Below are 17037 nucleotides of genomic sequence, written 5' to 3'. Positions count from 1 at the left end.
AACAACATTCTAAAATTTAAAACCATGTGTATCAAAACTTTAAAAAAATTAGCAGAAATACCTGTATTGTTTTTCTGAATTCTAGCTTGTAACTATAAAAACAAACAACTCTGTGTAGAGCACTGTAAAACTAAAATAATTGCAAATGTTAACTATTACTTGGTATGTTAGTGTGATGTTTGCAGGTACATATCTCAGGTCCAGACGCTGTTTTGGTGTGTTTAAGCAGCTGCTGTTAAAATGTGGGAAGAAATTATATCTAATAATGATTGAGGTTTATTCTCACACTTGGGAGCATGGGGGAATCAAAGTCAGAAATTTAATTTTCTTTGTTTCAGCCAATTTTTATTAAGCTACCTTAGGTGGATACTTAGAGAAAGGTACTTGTACACAGCAATGGATACTTAGAGAAAGGTACCTTTAGCCAACCTACTAAAAACTTCCAGTAGAATTAGTAATTTGTTTTAGAGTTCTGAGACTGAGCATAAACTTGTGGAATACCTTTATGCTCTGGTGTGGTTTAATACTAACAGTTACGGAACAGCTGACAAAGCTGACTTTTTGGTTATTTGTATTCATCACTTTACATTTGCAGAGATCCTCACACTTCAGTATCAACCAACAAAACAACACAGCATTTGAAACGGGGTAACTAAAGCTGTTTCCTTTTGACCTGAGCTAGATCTGCCGAAACTGCTCGCACCATTCGTTCTGTGGCTTTCTTCAGACTGTTTGCTGTCTGTAAGGCATGGTCCAGAGTGTTACTTAAAATCTGTTGGAAATAATAAAATGTAGCCTTGTTAACAGTGAAGGCAAATGCATACATAGGTATAGAATAGAAGGTGATGTTAAGGTTCTGTGCATGATTTTCACTCTGAATACATGTTGAGAAGTAGAAGCTGAGTCACGTGATAAGACTGCTCCAGGATTCAAGCTGGAAGTATCTGTTACTTATTTCTCTTTGACTGTGTAATCATTGGAACTGAGGGATATTTACACCTTTCTAAAGTAGCAGGGCCAGTGTTTTGCATATTTGTGGTATTGAGGCGGCTTTCTTGTGGTTGTGATAGTGGTTTGCATGGCTAGGTGTTGACACTCTTTCAGTATGTGAAACCACTTCAGAGGTAAGATCCAGTGCTGTCCTCATCATTCATACAGGGACTAAGTTGCATAAAAAGTGTGGACATACTTACATTAAATTATATTCTAATATATAAGCTAAAATGCTTGGGTTTTTAACTCCATACAGTCTTATCCTCAAATGGTCTAGATTTGCTTAGATTGTAATAATCAGCTTTCTAAGAAAGGGATGCTCAATAGTGCCTTGATGTGGGGATTTAACCTTTCCAAGATAGTTGTGTGGCTTTTAATTTTCACTCTCAAGTCTTACATTTGCATTGGCATCATTGGCGTTTCTGATTGCAAATTTGCTTTGGGCAAACTTCTTGCTGGGGATGTACTGATGTGAAACAAGAATTTTATTGCATGTGCTTGAACAGCAGGTTTTGGCAGCCTCAAAGGATTCCCTAAAGAGAAGATATAGAGAATAAAACACAAACAATTTCAGTAAGCAAAAGAATTTCTAAAAACTCTGAATTAAATGCACACACCTCGATAGCACACCGGTTTGCAAGTTAATTTTACAGTGAGTAGAACTGTCCATCTAACTGTAAGACACAGTCCATCATTATTTGTGTTCCTTCTCTGCTGCAGTAAGACAGAAGACATGCCAGGATGCAGAGAAAGGAAATCTCCCATAACAGCATCACTCTCCTGGTGCTGCTCTCTCCCACAGGGGGTCTGTGCCACTGATTCTCACCAGCAGCTGCTGCACTTCCAGGTCATTCCTGCTGTTGAGTAATGCTGTCCAAAAACATGGGAACAAAACCTCTCTGCATTTCTTTCTGTGCCACAGTTAAGAATGCATTTTACTTCTCAGTCTCCCAGAATTATTTAATGTTAACAACAATTAAAAGTAGGACTGTTACTTACAGAGAAATAGTTGGCAGCAAACAGTACTGTATCCTAATAATAAAGACCTGCTTTTGAATCTGTGAATGGGAACATCCTCTTAATAAAATGAAATATTTCTTTTCATTACTAAATGTGCCAGATAAAGAAGTTATATGTTTACTGTTCATTAACTTAGAAAAAGTAAAGAACTATCCTAAGGACTATTTCCACATGTTCTTAGAGTAAAGATTTTAAATTTGTTACTGAGTAAAATTTACAACATGCACTGCAAAAGATAAAACATCATTCCTGCCTATAATACTGCTATATTTTTTCCCTGCTGAATCTTCAACAATGGTATTTTTTTATGTATTATGTAACTATTGCTACAGCTTACCTTTCAGAAAGTCTGTTTACAGGTTCACGTGGCTGTTTATTTTTTTGAGCCTTTCTTGTGCAGATTCTTTTCTGTGAATAAGCTGGAGTCACAGAGGCCATGTTTAAAACAAGAAAAAAAAAAAAAAAGGTAATTTTCTGTGTATTTAACATTTTTTTCTATTTAGCATAAATAAAAGATCAAGTAAACTATCACTGATGAATAAAACTTGAATATGTTTACATTTTTTGGAAATGAGGACAGATTAACCTTTCTGTGTTTGCTGTTGAATTTAACTCTGGCAAATGGTATGCAGATTGCCATTTCATACAGTGAAAGACTGTGGGGGGGAGGTGTAGAATAATCAGACTCTCATAATCCTACTAATTACATGAGTACTGCTTTGATTTTTACAGTTTCACAGAATTGCTAGAGACAAGTAGCTAACTTATACTTTCTTCTGACTGTTGAAATTTATATTTTTCTTGAAGCAAGTTTTTCTTATGGTAGAAAGTCTGAGATAAGTGACTTTGAAAAGCAGATGCTAAACATTTCAAATTTTTTTTTTTTCATTAGTCTTTCCTTGACTTTGCTGCATGTCACATGAGGAGTGTAGAACTGGAATTTTCTGTAGTGCTTGTTGACACTGCGATAGGCAATGGCTGGCACTGTAAAAGCTGGCACAGTAATGCCCAGTTTTCATATTCTTTCCCGTGGCACTGCAAAATGAGATATTCCTGCCATGAATGAAATATGAAGGGGACTCCTCTCATAAAGAACCGGAGAAGGTTAAAGGTGTTGTGCACAGGGCTTAAACCTGGGCAGGTGTGTAAAAGTTGGATTTCCTGATTTTGCTCTACAAGGTCTATAAAAACCCACTGTTTTAACTACAATGCTAATGATTGCTTATACTAAATAAAATCTAGCCTGATATGTGCAGTGGGGCCTTTTGCCCCTTAAAATCTAGCCTGTGGTTGGTAATTATTTCAGTAACACATCATACTTACAGCATGAACCAGAACTTTTATTTCTACATAGAGCACAAGACTGAATAGACTCTTTGTAATTCCTGAGTTTAACTTGATCTCTGCTTCCCCTGGGGCATCTGCACCCGAGTCCTGAAAACAGAGACACGTTGTTTAGAAAAACAAACACTCTAAGCCGTGTTTCATTGTAGATGTTAATATTTTTGCAATCATTATACCTTTTCTCTCTCCACATAATCTCGTACTTAACGATTTGTAATTCTGAATGTCACAGTTGACAAGGTCCTTTCCTTGTGAATCACTATAAGAATCGTAGGCTGAGATGTCTTCTGAATCACTGCCTAAAATCAAAAAATAAGTTAAAAGGTTCTGAAAAATTAGAAACTTTGGCTAATGTACCCAGATAATTACTTGGCTTTCAGCACCATAATTTCAGAGCCCTTTGCTGCCATTAATGCTACTGCAATTTGAGGAAGTACTTTTTCCTCCATCTTACAGGAGTGTGGGAATTGAGCTTTAGAGATTGGCTTTCAGCCCTGACTGTAAGCCTTGAATATAGATTTTTATTATTTTTTGGTGGTGGTTATTTTCAGACCAAGAACTGTTTTTTTTTTTTTTTTTTTTTTAATGAGGCTCTCCATCTTCCTGTGCATAGTGTTGTGTAAACAGTGCAGCCTAATAGAAATGTGATGAGAATTTGGGCAGCTCTAGTCCAACTCTGCTTTAACTATTGCACAAACCAGTCCTAACAATACTGGTCCCAGTGTCTTATTTTAAAGTGCAAGCATATCACAAAGAAGCCAAGGACAACAAATAGACCAAAGATAAGAATAACCCATATATTGAGACTTAGAAGTGAATCTAGGGCAGCTCATGCTGTTCTTCTTTAGTTGTTAGGTACTAACACCTTCAGAATATTCTGCAGTGGGAAGATAAAATTGGGATGCCCAAGAGAGACAAATGCCTACAGATTCCTAGTAAGCCTCCAAGAGCTGAAGTCTTGGATGACACAACAACTGACTTAACTAGCTCATAGTCGCCTCTGTGGGGTCTAGTTTGGGTTTGATGGAATTGCATTATTAGGAGCTGGACTAAGGAAGGGGAGAGTATTTCTTGTCTGTGTCAACCCTGACTGGATCAAAACCGAGCAAAACTTTTTGCACTGTTTTCATGCAGAATAAGAAAGCTGAATCAAAAAACTGGAAGTGCTGATATGAAGTGTTTCAGTTGTCAAGTTTGGAATCTTCTTCTAGGACATGAAATAAAAGTACATCAGAATTAAAACCAAAGCATTGTGTGCATATCACTGTCATGCTTTAAAATTGGTAATACTGGCAATATTTGGAAACTTCTCTAGAAAGCTGAATTAGATTTATAGACTAGTTCAGGTTGGATAGGACTTCTGGAGATCATCTGGCCCTGTTGCCTCTCAAAGCAGGACCAACTTCGGTGAAGTTGCTTAGGACCCTGCCCAGCTGAGTTTAATATCTCTGAGAATGGAGATACCACAGCCCCTTCAGGGCAAACTGTTTCAATGTTTGACTAGACCCCAACTTAAAATTTTTTTTTCCTCTTATCTAACTGAAAATTGCCTTGCAGCTTATCCTTGCAACTTGTCTGTTGTCTCTTGGTCTGTCACTGAGACTTCCACAGTGAATTTGACTTGGTGTTTCCTTCAGTCTCCTTTTTACTCTTAGTGTTTTGTGCTGTGCTAAGCAGTAACATCTGTTAGAAGTACAGTTTTCACATAGCTGAGATGTGATAGAATGTATTTCTTAACAGGATTCACTAGCAGGTTTAAGCACAGTTCTGACCTTTGTGTGCCATCACGACTTACTCAGGTTGGTATCTGATAAATCAGTTGGTCTTCTCTGACTGAAGAGTGAAGATGTTCCAGTTTTTCTTTCCTGGATGTTTATATTTCTTTGAGCATGGAAACAGAATGATATTTTAATTGTATCTGAATACGTCAATGGTGAGACTTAGAAGCATTTTATGTTAATAGTTAAGCATTCCTTAGTTGAGAAGAAATCAGATTTATTCACAGAGAGAACTCTTATCAGTTATCTGAAAAGGTGGTAAGTAGAACTTTAAAGGAATAATAAACCAATTGCAAAAAAATGACCTCTTTAGTTAAAGCACACATTCTGACTTAATACAGCTGTTAAAAATTCTTAAAGTAGACATCTTGATAATCATATATTCAAATAGTAAAGTTGTATGAAATCTTACATATTTATACGTGTTACCATTGATAGTATTTTGCTAAAACATATGTCAAACTGGATTTGATTTCTTAGTAACTTTGAGTTATTAAGGCTTTAATAGCACTGCCTTTAGATAATTAGAGGAGTATTTGAGATGTACCTTCTGACAGGACAAGAACAAAGTTCCTTATTTGAGTTATTTGATGTCTATTTTCAACTTAGGGTGTACAGAATGATCAGATTTATTTGGAAAGTTGTTCACCCATTCATGAACATAATGATGAGAAGATTGAGCTTTCTTTCAATGACAGAGAAAAAAGTGGAAGCTAGGTGAGTTTCAGTAGACAAATATTAACATCTACCCTGTGAAGTAATCTGATGGAATATTCAGATTAGCATGATTGTGTTCTGTGCTGCATGTATTGTAAGATCTAGCTTTGCATAGAGATTTAATTTGCCAAAATTCCAAACTCCATGTTGCTTTGAAAGTATTAACATATATTCATTATTTTCTCTCAATTACTTATTTTTTGTAGGCAAGCATTTGCTTGTAGGTTTTTGTTCTCTGAAAAATACAAGAGGCAGGTTAGTAAACACAGTTAAATCTTTCCTGAGAGCAGCAGACTTTATCACAGATTTCAAAAATGTTTGAGAATCCTGAAATTTCTCCTGTGTAAACCAGCTCAGCAGTGTGATGATAAGCTGTAGTAGCTCAAAAGCTGGAGGGAAAATGTTGTGCACTCTAAAAACTCAGTAACATAATCCAAGTTGGAAAAAAAAAAGTATAAAAAGAGATCTACCATTATTTTAGAAGAATGCTTGTTTGCAAGCAGACCTTCCTTTCCCAGCAGCTCTGCTGCTTTTCTGGAACTTAATGCAGCTCTTGTTTTTTAACCTTAGATTGGTTAAAGGGAAACAATTTATTTTGTTTTTCTAATTTCATTGAGATGCTTTGACTGGTCATTCACATCCTGAATTTGTGTGGCTGTAATGAATTTTATACAGAAGTATGACTTAACTCTAGGTGAAAGAATAGTATTTTGGTTTCAGGAGATAATTTCAGACTCAGAAAGGTAGGAATGCCAGGGAAGGAGGAATGGGAGGAATTCCTGGGTATTTAATTTCAGAATTCTGTGCAAGTTTTATTCTGGAAATGTTCTTGCTGCTTTCAGAGATTCCAGTCATTCCAATTTTCTTACTCAGCAAATAATTGTAGGTAAATGTAGCAAATTTTTATAAAAACTTCAACAGCTGTTTTCAAGTTTTCACTTACATGTGAGGACAAAAATAGCACTTTTTGCCTTCCAAATAAAGTTGATTTGTCTCTGGGATTACATCAGTTGTCAGACTCTTTTCTCCCTCATGGTTCTTGTGAAGAAATTGAGTTTCTGTACCTCTTCTTTCTGCAGGATCAGCAATGCTTGAAAGCACTGAGCTCTGTACAAAATAACCCCAGACAGGTACAGGTGCATGTGGTCACTGCACTCCAAGCAGGTGACTTCAGAGGAAAACGTTACGTAAAATGCCGATCATGAAAGCACTGGGTGAGACTTACCTGTAGATCTGTAGGAGGCAGTAAGATTTTATGTCTGTGTGTATTTATGATCTGGGATAAAATATTACTATACTTAGCAGAAAACTCAGGTTTTTTTAGCACAATACTGTTTGGTCTTTTAGTAATTCTGCAGCTTAAAAATCTTGGACATACAAAGTAATATTTCTTCCTACTAAATGATAGTGGGAATTGATTCATTCCCCCAAACAAAGACAGCTTTGTAGAAGTCAAAGTAGCTGCTTATATTTTCTTACTCTGAAATAACTGCTTTGGAAACTGGAATTAAGAATATTCAGTGTAGCAGTGTTTTTATACTTAGGTTTCTGTTAGAGTTAATGAAATATTATGAAGTTAATATTTTATAAAATATTTTCTGTGAAGTAATGTACCATCTAAAAGCATCGTGCTCTTATTAGAGGAGAACATACAGTTGTACAACCACACTTATGTTCTCGAGACCTGCATCAATAAAACAGAAAAATTAGAGTCTTTAAATAATAAAACTCAGTTACCTCACAAAAAGAATGTGATGAAGGGGCAGATTCGTAGGAAGTCAGCAAAGATGCCAGGCTGTGTTTGCTGTGATCCATTTGTTCCTGAATGTCTTCAAGCAGCATGCCAAGTCTAAATATTCCCCCTTCCACCCTTCTAAATCCAATGGCAATACACAGTTAGTTAAACCTGTATAAACTGACCTTTTATTTCTTACTAAGATATAGGACACTGCAGTATGTTTCTCATAGGGAAAAAAATAAAATTAATGGAGTTCATTGAGTCCCTTTTAAGTATTTGAATTTAATTAAATAGATATCCTAATTATAAGTAGGATATATGAAGCCCAAGATGAATTTTGGTCAAATCACTTTTAGCTTACCACATATAATGTTTTTACTTCAGAAAAATTCTAATGGATAAATGAAGTAAAAGTTATAAGACACTCAAAATATGGAAAATATACTGATGTACTACTTAGCACTTATCTTCTAACCTGTCAGGATCAAATTCTCCAATGTTGACAGACTTGTCCTTGAAGTTCTGCAGCTGTAAGTTACGGTGCTTTTCTCTAGCTGTTAAGTAATTCCTTTCCAAGGCATCAAGGTATCTTTTCAGTTGATTTAATGCCTTCATCAATAAGAAAGAATTCAATAGCAAATGTCACTATCATTTAGCATAAGTAGCTATCACTGTGGCTTGCTGTGTGAGCCAGATGCTGTTTGCAGTGCTGGTGGTAAGAATTTTGATAATTCCCTGAATTGGAACAGGACTGCATATTCTATGATCACCTGGTACTCTGTGCTGCTCTATTCATGTACAAGTAAAATATTAAACCATGGCTTCTGAACTGATCCCCTACATGTCAAAATTCCTAACTTACAGGGCAACTTAAAGCCTTTCGTTAATAGTTTTGAATTGTAATCCTTAAAACAGATTAAAGAATTCAACCACCTACTGAACACCTTCATTTTTGCTTCTTAAATTTGTACCTTTGGTCTATATTGAAGAAAAGAGTAAACATTCATATGAGGAGAACATGAACAACTTGCCAGACAACTGTAAGTCTACAGCCATTTAAAGTGCATTTCAGATAAGTCAAAATATGTAAATTCATTTACCAGATATTTGTCTTGTAAAAAGAATGTTTCTTGGGTCATATGCGTAGAGAACTCTTCTACCTTAAAGACAAAATATTAGACTTTTATTTGGGATTTTGAAAACAAATGTGCCAAATGAATATGGAATTTGAGTATCAGTGCCAAGCACATATTGAAACAGAGCTCTTACTTTCTTTGTCAGTTGATCTGTCTGGTCCTTTAGTATTTGAGACATCTTTTCTCCTAGGGTTAGTTCTGGCAGTGAATTAGAAGGATTTGGACACTGTCCCTCTACCATCCCAGCTGCTGGTAATGCTGATGCTGCTGTTCCAGACCACAATCCTGTGTGATACAAGATAGGATTGATCATTGAAATATCTGCCCAAAAGTGTAACCAAGTTATATAAAACAGTCATTTGCATAGTTAATTTCATTTACTTGCTTTAAGCAAACCATGTGTAGATTGTACAGGGATGGGAGCATCTACTGTGATGATGGCACGTGCTGTCCCAGTGTCTCCTGAGGAAAGGGCAGTGCTGGCATTTGGAAAGTCTGACTGAGGAAGTATCTGTTAAAGATATAATGTATAGAACAGTTATATAAACAACAAACTTAGAATAACTCAAAACACCATGTTAGATGTATATAGTATCTTACTGTATAAATACTTAAATACTTCAGTTTTACATTGTGAAAATATAAAGAGGATTTGTATAAATGGGAAGCACAACATGAAGGTGACAAAATAGTTTCAGGGGATAGTCAATCCTAGAGATAAAGAAGAATGACTTTAAAAAAAAAAAAGTATTTTGAGAGATTTACCTTGGGATTAAATCTCAAGTGATCAATATGATTCTGGGTGTCAGCATGCTGTGTCAGCATCTCATTTGCAGCCAGGAAATAATAGGGAAAACTATTACAACTTGTTACATCTTGAGTGATTTACTAATTCTAAATCTAGGAATGGACTTGAAATTCATAGAGCTCTGTGAGAGAATTCCATGTCGGGGCATGAAATTGAGCAGTGATTATCTAATTATTACTCTAAAATAAATTTACGACAAAGGAAATATTGTTGTCAAACAAATCTTTTAAAAAGAATACCAGTTTAAATAGTTGAAGAGCCTTAAGAGGCTAAAAAAAGGCCAAAGTTTTCTTAATACAGGCACAGTATAAAATTAGAAACTTTTTCTTAAAAATACATTGAAGTATTTTGGTGAATTTAAACATTTACATATAGCACTAGGAGTGAAAATTTGTACTACCGATTTGATGGGATGCTTTATCATCATAAATGATACTCCAGTGTTAAATACTAGAGTATTAAATAATACTTAGTCATTAAATACTTAGTAATGAAATTTCCGTATAAAGGCAGTCCCACTAAATTTTATTTGTGAAAGCAGTTTTTGATTCAAGCTATGTACTGCCTCCTTGAACTAGTCATGTTAGATTTTATGGAACACAGAGTATCTTCTTACAATAAACCACTCATCAAATATGAAGAATTTCTTCAAGCATCTTAATTACCTTTAGCTGTTGCAGCAGTTCTGAAATGCTCATTTCTTCTTGATTCTCTGCTTCAGCAGAATTGAAGTAATTCTTATTTTCCAGCACGTTGTTCACAGTTACTGATTTACTTAGCAAAATAGGGAAGGGTTTTTCTCTCCCAGTTGTAGCAACTGAGTTAATACTGTCAGTTCTTTTTGGTACTTTTACTTCTGAAGCAACTTCATAGAAATGAGGCAGGCAATAGTGAGCATGACCTTGGCCATATTGAAGCTTGCAAGGTGAAACTGTTTTCTTAAACAGGCCTCTCTCATCTTTCATGTTTTGAAAGGTGTATGTATGTTCATGCTCATTAATCAGCTGTGAATTTTCTTGCCTGCACCCACAGTTACAAGTGCAAGAAACAGGTTTCTTTGAAACAGGTCTATTGTCACTGAACACGTTTTCATTTTCACCACTGGAGTTTCCCTCTCTGTGCTTTTCTGAGTGATGCTCTTCAAAGGTAGTTGCCCACTGTTCCTGCTCTGAAGGGCCTGGGAGGTGTTCTGAAGGCTCAGGTTTGCTCCCAGTGTCATCGATACTGTCGGTGAAGGACGTCTCTGGTATCGTCTCACATTCAATGAACTGGCAGGTGCTCAGTAACTCTCCCTCAGAAAAATGACGCAGGAGGACACTGGACATCTTTGAGGTAGTTAAATGTTCTTTGCTGTCTGGTTTACTGGAATTGCCGACAGGGAATTCCTTCTTAAAGGAAGCTTCACTTCCAGGCAGTTCAGCTGAAACTCCCGTTGTTCCTTTGGTGCCTCTGTGGTCACTGGAGAACTCTTCAGGCTGTGGATGAGCTGCATCATTTGCTGTTGTGCATTTGTTATCTTCAGAACAGGTTAGGTTTAGAATACCAGAAATATCTTTTGTACATATACAGTCATTCAAATGATATAAATTATTATTATATTTATGTGTTATTTCTACATCTCCATCACAAAAAAAGTCATCTTGTTCCTCCTCAGTTCCACCTGTGCTACAGCTCAATGCATCTGAAAATGAATAATTCATGTGGCTTTTCATCCAGTCTGCCTGTTTGCACTGCTGTGTAGTCTCCATACCCAGTTTATTTAGAATGTAAGTGCCATTGTTTCGCCAGTTTGGGACAGAGCTTTTATTACTGCACGGATCAAAATCTGGAAATGTATGAGTAACAATTATTTTATACTTAAATACACAAGAATAACATCTAGCTATCTCTATGCTTAATATCTACTTATCTACCTACTGTAGCTTTTTTCAGAACCATCCTCTGGCCGGGGATGTTTCCGTGTTTGCGCTACTCTTAACTCTGGAACTGAGCTTAGGGCCAGGTGTACCTGCCCTTGGCTCGGTAACCCTGCCGCAGTCGCATAGACAAAAAAAAAACAACTTGGCCACAGGGCCCCTCAGTGGTATCGTGTTCAAAAACCCCAAACACAAACCCCCCTGGCACCCTTTCCTACCCTTCCTCTCACCGCTCCGAAGCATCTCCATCCAAAGAGCACTAGGAGAGGGGCGGGGCCTCCCGGGGGGGCGGGGCGTGCCCGAGGGGCGGGGCGGCAGGAGGTACCTCCTGCCGCCCCGCCCCTCGGGCACGCCCCGCCCCCTGGAAAGGCCCCGCCGCCTCCCCATTGGCCCGTGCGAATGACGCGGTGGCCGCGCCCTCCGGCCGTTGAGCGCCGCGCCCCTCAGGGACGCCCCCCCCACACCACCCCCGTCCCCTCAGAGTCCCCGCCGGCCCCTGAGGAGCCGCCGGTACCTTCGCAACGCGTCCCGTCCCGCACAGGGGGGACACAAAGGCAGGAACAAAACACGCGGGAACAAAGGAACAAAGGCAGGAGGAGGAGGAGGCGGCGGAGCAGCCGGGCCCCGGGTGGGTTCTGCGCCGCGGGGAGGAAGAGAGAGAGAGAGAGACACACCGCCCGGGTGTCGTCCGGAGGGAACCGGGACTCAGCAGGGAGCTCGAGGCGGATGTAGGTGATGAATGGAAAATAGAAATCCGAAGGGCGAGAGCAGAACGGGCTGGCTGTTCGTGGAAGCGGAACCGGGGGCTCAGCTCACCCAGGGAGAGGGGCACAGGGGAAGGGGGAGCTCTGAACTCCGCGCGGGTTTGAGTTGAGCGCTGTGTTGTGGCATGTCTGAAGTCCATAGTTATGCCAGACCTAGTCTCGTTTATCCACTAGACTGTAGCTCTTGTTGGTGCAGTTCCTCCCCTTTTGCTTTCGCTCCTTCACTTTTTTCAATAGAGCAGCAGAGTAAATCAGTTATTTTTTTTATCCCTTTATTGGCCCAGCTGTAAAGACGTAAATTTTTACCCCCGCCTTCAAGTTGTGGCCTTTTTTTTTTCTCCTTGAAAAGCTTTTCGAGCTGAATGTGCTATTCCTGGTAGATTCTTGCCGGCGACTGCATGGTTCATGTATCCTGGGTTGCCATGGAGAGCTGTGCAGCCATCTCAGAATTTGGGAGAACGTGCTGAGTCTTGCATCTCGAAAAGATCAGTGAAGAGATCCCAGTCCCTCCTTATATTCTGTCTGGAAACTCTGTACCTCTTGTTCAAGAGGTAATTTTATTAGAGCTGTAAATGCTAGCAAAAAGAGTTGTCCTGATATTACAACCCTTCTAAATTAATTTCTTATACCAGTCTGGCTTTTTACTGGTTTAATTAATGGTTACCAGGCCTTCTGAAGTGTGGTTCTTCATCCCTCGTCAGCAGGAAGGACTTTGTACTTTTAGTACTTCCGTATAAAGCTGGGACAAAACTTACCTGAAACCTAAGACGGCTTCATTGGACTGGAAGAAACCTGTGTGAGTCTTGTCTGCTGCTTTATTTAACGTGCTGTTGTTTAAGTGCTCTTGAAAGTTTTCCAAGCATCCTAAGACTACTTAGGATTGTATATTCCTGCTACTCTTGCTGGAGAATTACTTCACAATTTGATGGTTAGAAGGTCGAAGTAAGTTTTGAAAAGCTTTTCATTGACATCTTATTATTCTGTTCCTGTGTGTTCATTGTCACTGGGCTTTAAGTTGTTAATGCTTTGCTTTTTCATTTTCTCCTGAGATATTTACAGCTAACAATTCTTTCTTCACATAGGTTTTCTTTTGGTAGTCAGCAAGCCAGTCTCCTGCTATGAATGTTGAGTAAAAGCATTGCAAAAACATAGAAAACCTGTTTTTCATGGCATGCTACAGGGAACAATCAATTCTGAAACTGAGTCTTGCTTCCTGCAGCTTGTCACAGTGGGAATATATTGTTGTTTTGCTAGAACTGTTTCTAATGTCAATTTTCAGCCTTTCTTGTCAACAAATGACAGCACAGTATGATTCAGAGAGCAGCCTGGTCTGTCACTAGTTAGGAAAGAAAAGTTTTAGTTAAAAAATGGGTGTTTTCTGAGAAATAAATGCCGTTTGTCTCTAGTTTAAACTCTTGAATGTGTGGGGAATTTTTATTTTTTTATGGTTTACCTGGATTCTTCTGTTTTGCTTAAAACTGGATTATTTTTTAGTTTCCCCTAATCTTCCACTTTTTTAATTTAATAGCCAAGATGCTTGTACTTTTTGTATTTCAGGGTTTTTGTAACCCTTGTGTGGTCACTTTCGCTTTCCACAACTTAGTCATTCATGGCCAGATCTGGTAACTGTGTCCTTGGTTCCAGTAGCTTTTAAGCTTAAAATCTTAATAAAGTCGGTTTTGTTTGAGGAGCAGGTGTTGATCTTGAGACTGTCCAGGAGATTAACCTGTTACTGCTATAACTGTTCCTGTGAGTGAAAAAAAAGAGAGATCCCAGCTGCTAGAAAAACCCCTGAACTTTTCTTTAGCCCTTTAATAGCAAGTCAGCTGTACAAATGATAGTACCCAAAAAGAAAAAAAAAAGGTTGGCATTTTGTGGAAGGCCACAATATTAGGAATGTAAAATATGGGAAAACCAGAAGTGGACAGGCTGGTAAGAGATGGTCTGAAACATATGTAGTGTTGAACAGATGATTAATGTCAAGCTGCCTCTTGGGACTCAAATTTGGCAGTGTTTGAGGAATATGGTTCTTGTTCATATAATAAAACTTTTGTGTATTATAAACCTTTTGCTAATAGGAAGGAAAGCTTTCATGCAACTGAGTTACAGGGAATAGAAACCATATGTGATTTATAAAGAAAGCTCTCTAAATCTATTTTATTTCTTGGCTATTTCTGTTTCCTACATTTTTTTTTTCCCCTACTGTTTCCCTGCTAGTATGCTGTTGGGAATTTTGTTCCTTGCATGCAGCCCTTTGGATGCTGTACCTTACCTGGCAGTCCCTGGTTTCTTAGAGGATGGGATGCACTACTGCGACCCAATGATACTGGTTAATAATGCATGTACATGGTGGATAAATCCATGTGCCAGGACATGGTCTTCTCACTGTAATATGTTCATTTGTGTTCATCCAGCACTTCAGCAGTTTTTTACAGGTTATAGCCATGCTTTGTTCAGCTGAGGAGTCCTTAGAGAGGATGGTTAATGGTTGCTGTCAATACTTGGGAACTGAGGGGCACAGGGGATGCACCCAGAAGTGCTGCTGGCATTAAACTGCCATGGGTCATTTCAGTTGTGTCATACAGGTTCTGTGAAAGCCACATCTGCTTCTTGCAGGATAAAACCTTGCTGGAGTAGCAGTGAGTTCTTTGTGCTGAATGTCTGCTTGATCTCTGAAGAGCATCAGAGTGCGATGTAGGAAATCTGTAACAGCAGCTCCATTGCTTCACTTAACTTGCTGTTGTGTTCTACTGCCAGTGCTTCTAAGGATTATTATTTTTTTTAAATTTATGCAATCTCAAGTGAACTTTTCCCATTTCTCTTTAAGGTTCTTGTACAATCTGTTTATCTTCTTTCTTTTACTTACCAGGATCTCTTTTTAAGAGATGTTATAGGCCAAGAAGGAGCTGAGCTACATGGGTCGTTCTATTGGAGAGACCTGTGATCAACTTGCTCAGTCGGTTTAAGTGCAAAGAGCCAACCCTTTGTGCTGAACTCTTCCCATGTGGTGTTCTTTCACATCGTGTAACATGCTCCATTTCCCAAACTGAAGGTAGTCGAGTGTCTCATTGCCTGGGAGAGGCCTCATATATGATAATTTGCACAGTGAGATATTCCCGAAGGAGCAACGTTCAAATTTACCTTCAGAACTTGGTAACAAAACTCTTACTGATTCTGTGGGAATATGATTTCAACTTCTGTTACAAATAAAAGAATCAGAAGTTAATATTTTGTTGCAAACTGTGGCATTTAAACATTATTTTATGAAGTGCTTAAATGCAAATCTCATCTCCAGTTGTGGGATGCTTGGAAAGAAGACAGCACATTTGGTTTCAGTCTATGAATGACAATTTGTAAAAAAACTTGGAACTTGTTCTGATTAAAAAAAAAAAAAAGAAATCCTATTACCTTGATGTATCAAATATGTGAAAAATTATGAGCTATTCTGACTTTGCTCCTTTTTTTAAAGTAAGGAGAAGATATTATTCTGCTGTCTTCTTGTATCTTAAATCTTAATCTTGCTGCATATTAGAATGAGTTCAGTTGCCTGATTAGTTTTATGATGGGGATATTAGTTATATTTTGCTGGCACTTCATGTTCTCTTCCTTTCTTATTTTATCATAGTGTGGGATTGCCTTAGTTCAGGATTTAAATAGATGACTTTATCTATCTGCAGGAATATCTGTATAATAAAAATGCTAGTGGTTACTTGTGTGAGCTGCTCCAGGTGCTTTAACCTGCACACTGGACAGTAATTATGTACATTAAGTAGCAAGCTATTTTCCAGCTAATTACAGATTCTCTTAGAAAAAGGATGTTCTATTCTGGAAAGATACTCTGTGACGGTGGCACTGAGGGGGCCATCTCTGCATCACTGAGCACCGAAACCAGTCTCATATGTGCATTTGTTGCCTCTTTGTTTTGTTCCTTTTAGTGGAATTATGTGCGTTAGCTGTTTGTTTGCTTCTGTCTGCAGTACATTCTGAGGCTGTAAGTCACTAAATGTCCTGCATCATTGCCAGATGCCTTAAATATCTGTTTACAAACCTGTACTATACCTTTACTGTGCCTAATAAGGCACCTCTGTATTTACTGAGGTTAATAGAGTTGGTCTGGAACTATGACAGTATTCTCAATATACTTGCAACAAGGCTTTGTATTTTCTGTCACTCGTGTCCATCGCTCTCCTAAGTTCCTGGTATCTCTTTCTGCTCTCAGTAATTCCATTTTAAGGAATGAATTTACATTTCAGTCTGTTTGCTGGGTGAAAATACGATGTTCAATGTGCGTGGAGATACCGGATTCCGGCCAGAAACTTGAATATTCCTTGAATTAAGGTTTTAAATTTTTCTTTAGTTTTTGGAATGGTAGATGTTTCATCTTGTTGCATAGTGTATATGCAGTTTTTATCTACTGCTTGGGTGTTTGGTGTAAAGGAAAAGAAACTAACCTATAAAAATGCCGGTGAGCTCCTTCTGACTCAGAGAAGGATCCTGCTTCTGGGGCCGTTGTCATGGATGGTTGGAAGAGTTTACTTATGATCTGGCAGAAATAATTTGTGTCATTAGAATTGCTTGTGTTTCAGTGCTGGTAATTGTGGATAATACTGAAAATAATGCAAGGCAATGTGTACTTGTTAAAGGAGGTGTTTGTACAACCCTTTAACAACAGAAGGGAAAGATGAACAGGAGTTTAAAGGGCTTGGCATGTTGCAGACCTTCAGCATTACTTAAAGCCCCAAATGCTCTAATCAACTGGTTACTCCACGACTAGGACAAAACCTCCTCCTAATCTACAGAATAAGTGGAAAGTGTATGCAGGC

General features: G+C 38.2%; 2 protein-coding genes across 3 annotated transcripts in view; one reads left to right on the top strand and one right to left on the bottom strand.

The window, feature by feature from the left end:
- Positions 1-143: 143 nt before the first annotated feature.
- On the bottom strand, positions 144-11375 carry AKNAD1 (AKNA domain containing 1). 2 transcript variants are annotated; one of them, XM_027880429.1, is made up of 14 exons: positions 10200-11375; positions 9492-9551; positions 9108-9237; positions 8860-9011; positions 8691-8750; positions 8066-8199; positions 7590-7725; positions 6796-6959; positions 5153-5238; positions 3534-3656; positions 3337-3447; positions 2351-2432; positions 1391-1526; positions 144-772 (listed from the first exon to the last, which is right to left on the bottom strand). In XM_027880429.1, the coding sequence occupies exons 1-14, from the start codon at positions 11280-11282 to the stop codon at positions 653-655; spliced, it is 2577 nt and encodes an 858-aa protein (XP_027736230.1). In that variant the 5' UTR covers positions 11283-11375; the 3' UTR covers positions 144-652. The 2 variants fall into 2 exon arrangements, with proteins under 2 accessions (XP_027736230.1, XP_027736231.1); XM_027880430.1 differs by lacking the exon at positions 9492-9551.
- GPSM2 (G protein signaling modulator 2) overlaps positions 4497-17037 on the top strand; it is a 35603-nt gene continuing 23062 nt past the window's right edge. The window contains exon 1 of the mRNA XM_027880434.1: positions 4497-5852. The gene's annotated coding sequence lies outside the window, so the exon portion shown is untranslated. The remainder of the gene's footprint in view (positions 5853-17037) is intronic.

Source organism: Empidonax traillii, unplaced genomic scaffold, assembly GCF_003031625.1.
Source record: "Empidonax traillii isolate 1590-97213 ecotype Southwest subspecies unplaced genomic scaffold, ASM303162v1 scaffold69:size3087049, whole genome shotgun sequence".
Classification (NCBI taxonomy): Eukaryota; Metazoa; Chordata; class Aves; order Passeriformes; family Tyrannidae; genus Empidonax; species Empidonax traillii.
Note: the sequence above shows the minus strand (reverse complement) of the source record. Positions and strands in the feature narration are given on the sequence as shown.

What these genes read in the sequence shown, in the direction of transcription:
- AKNAD1 (XM_027880429.1), bottom strand. Translation starts at nt 11,282, where the DNA reads ATGGAGACTACACAGCAGTGCAAACAGGCAGACTGGATGAAAAGCCAC. An exon ending in CAGATCAACTGACAAAGAAA is followed by an intron (nt 8,751 to 8,859) that starts GTAAGAGCTCTG and finishes TTTGTCTTTAAG; the next exon opens with GTAGAAGAGTTCTCTACGCA. An exon ending in CCAATGATGCCAATGCAAAT is followed by an intron (nt 773 to 1,390) that starts GTAAGACTTGAG and finishes TATTTCCAACAG; the next exon opens with ATTTTAAGTAACACTCTGGA.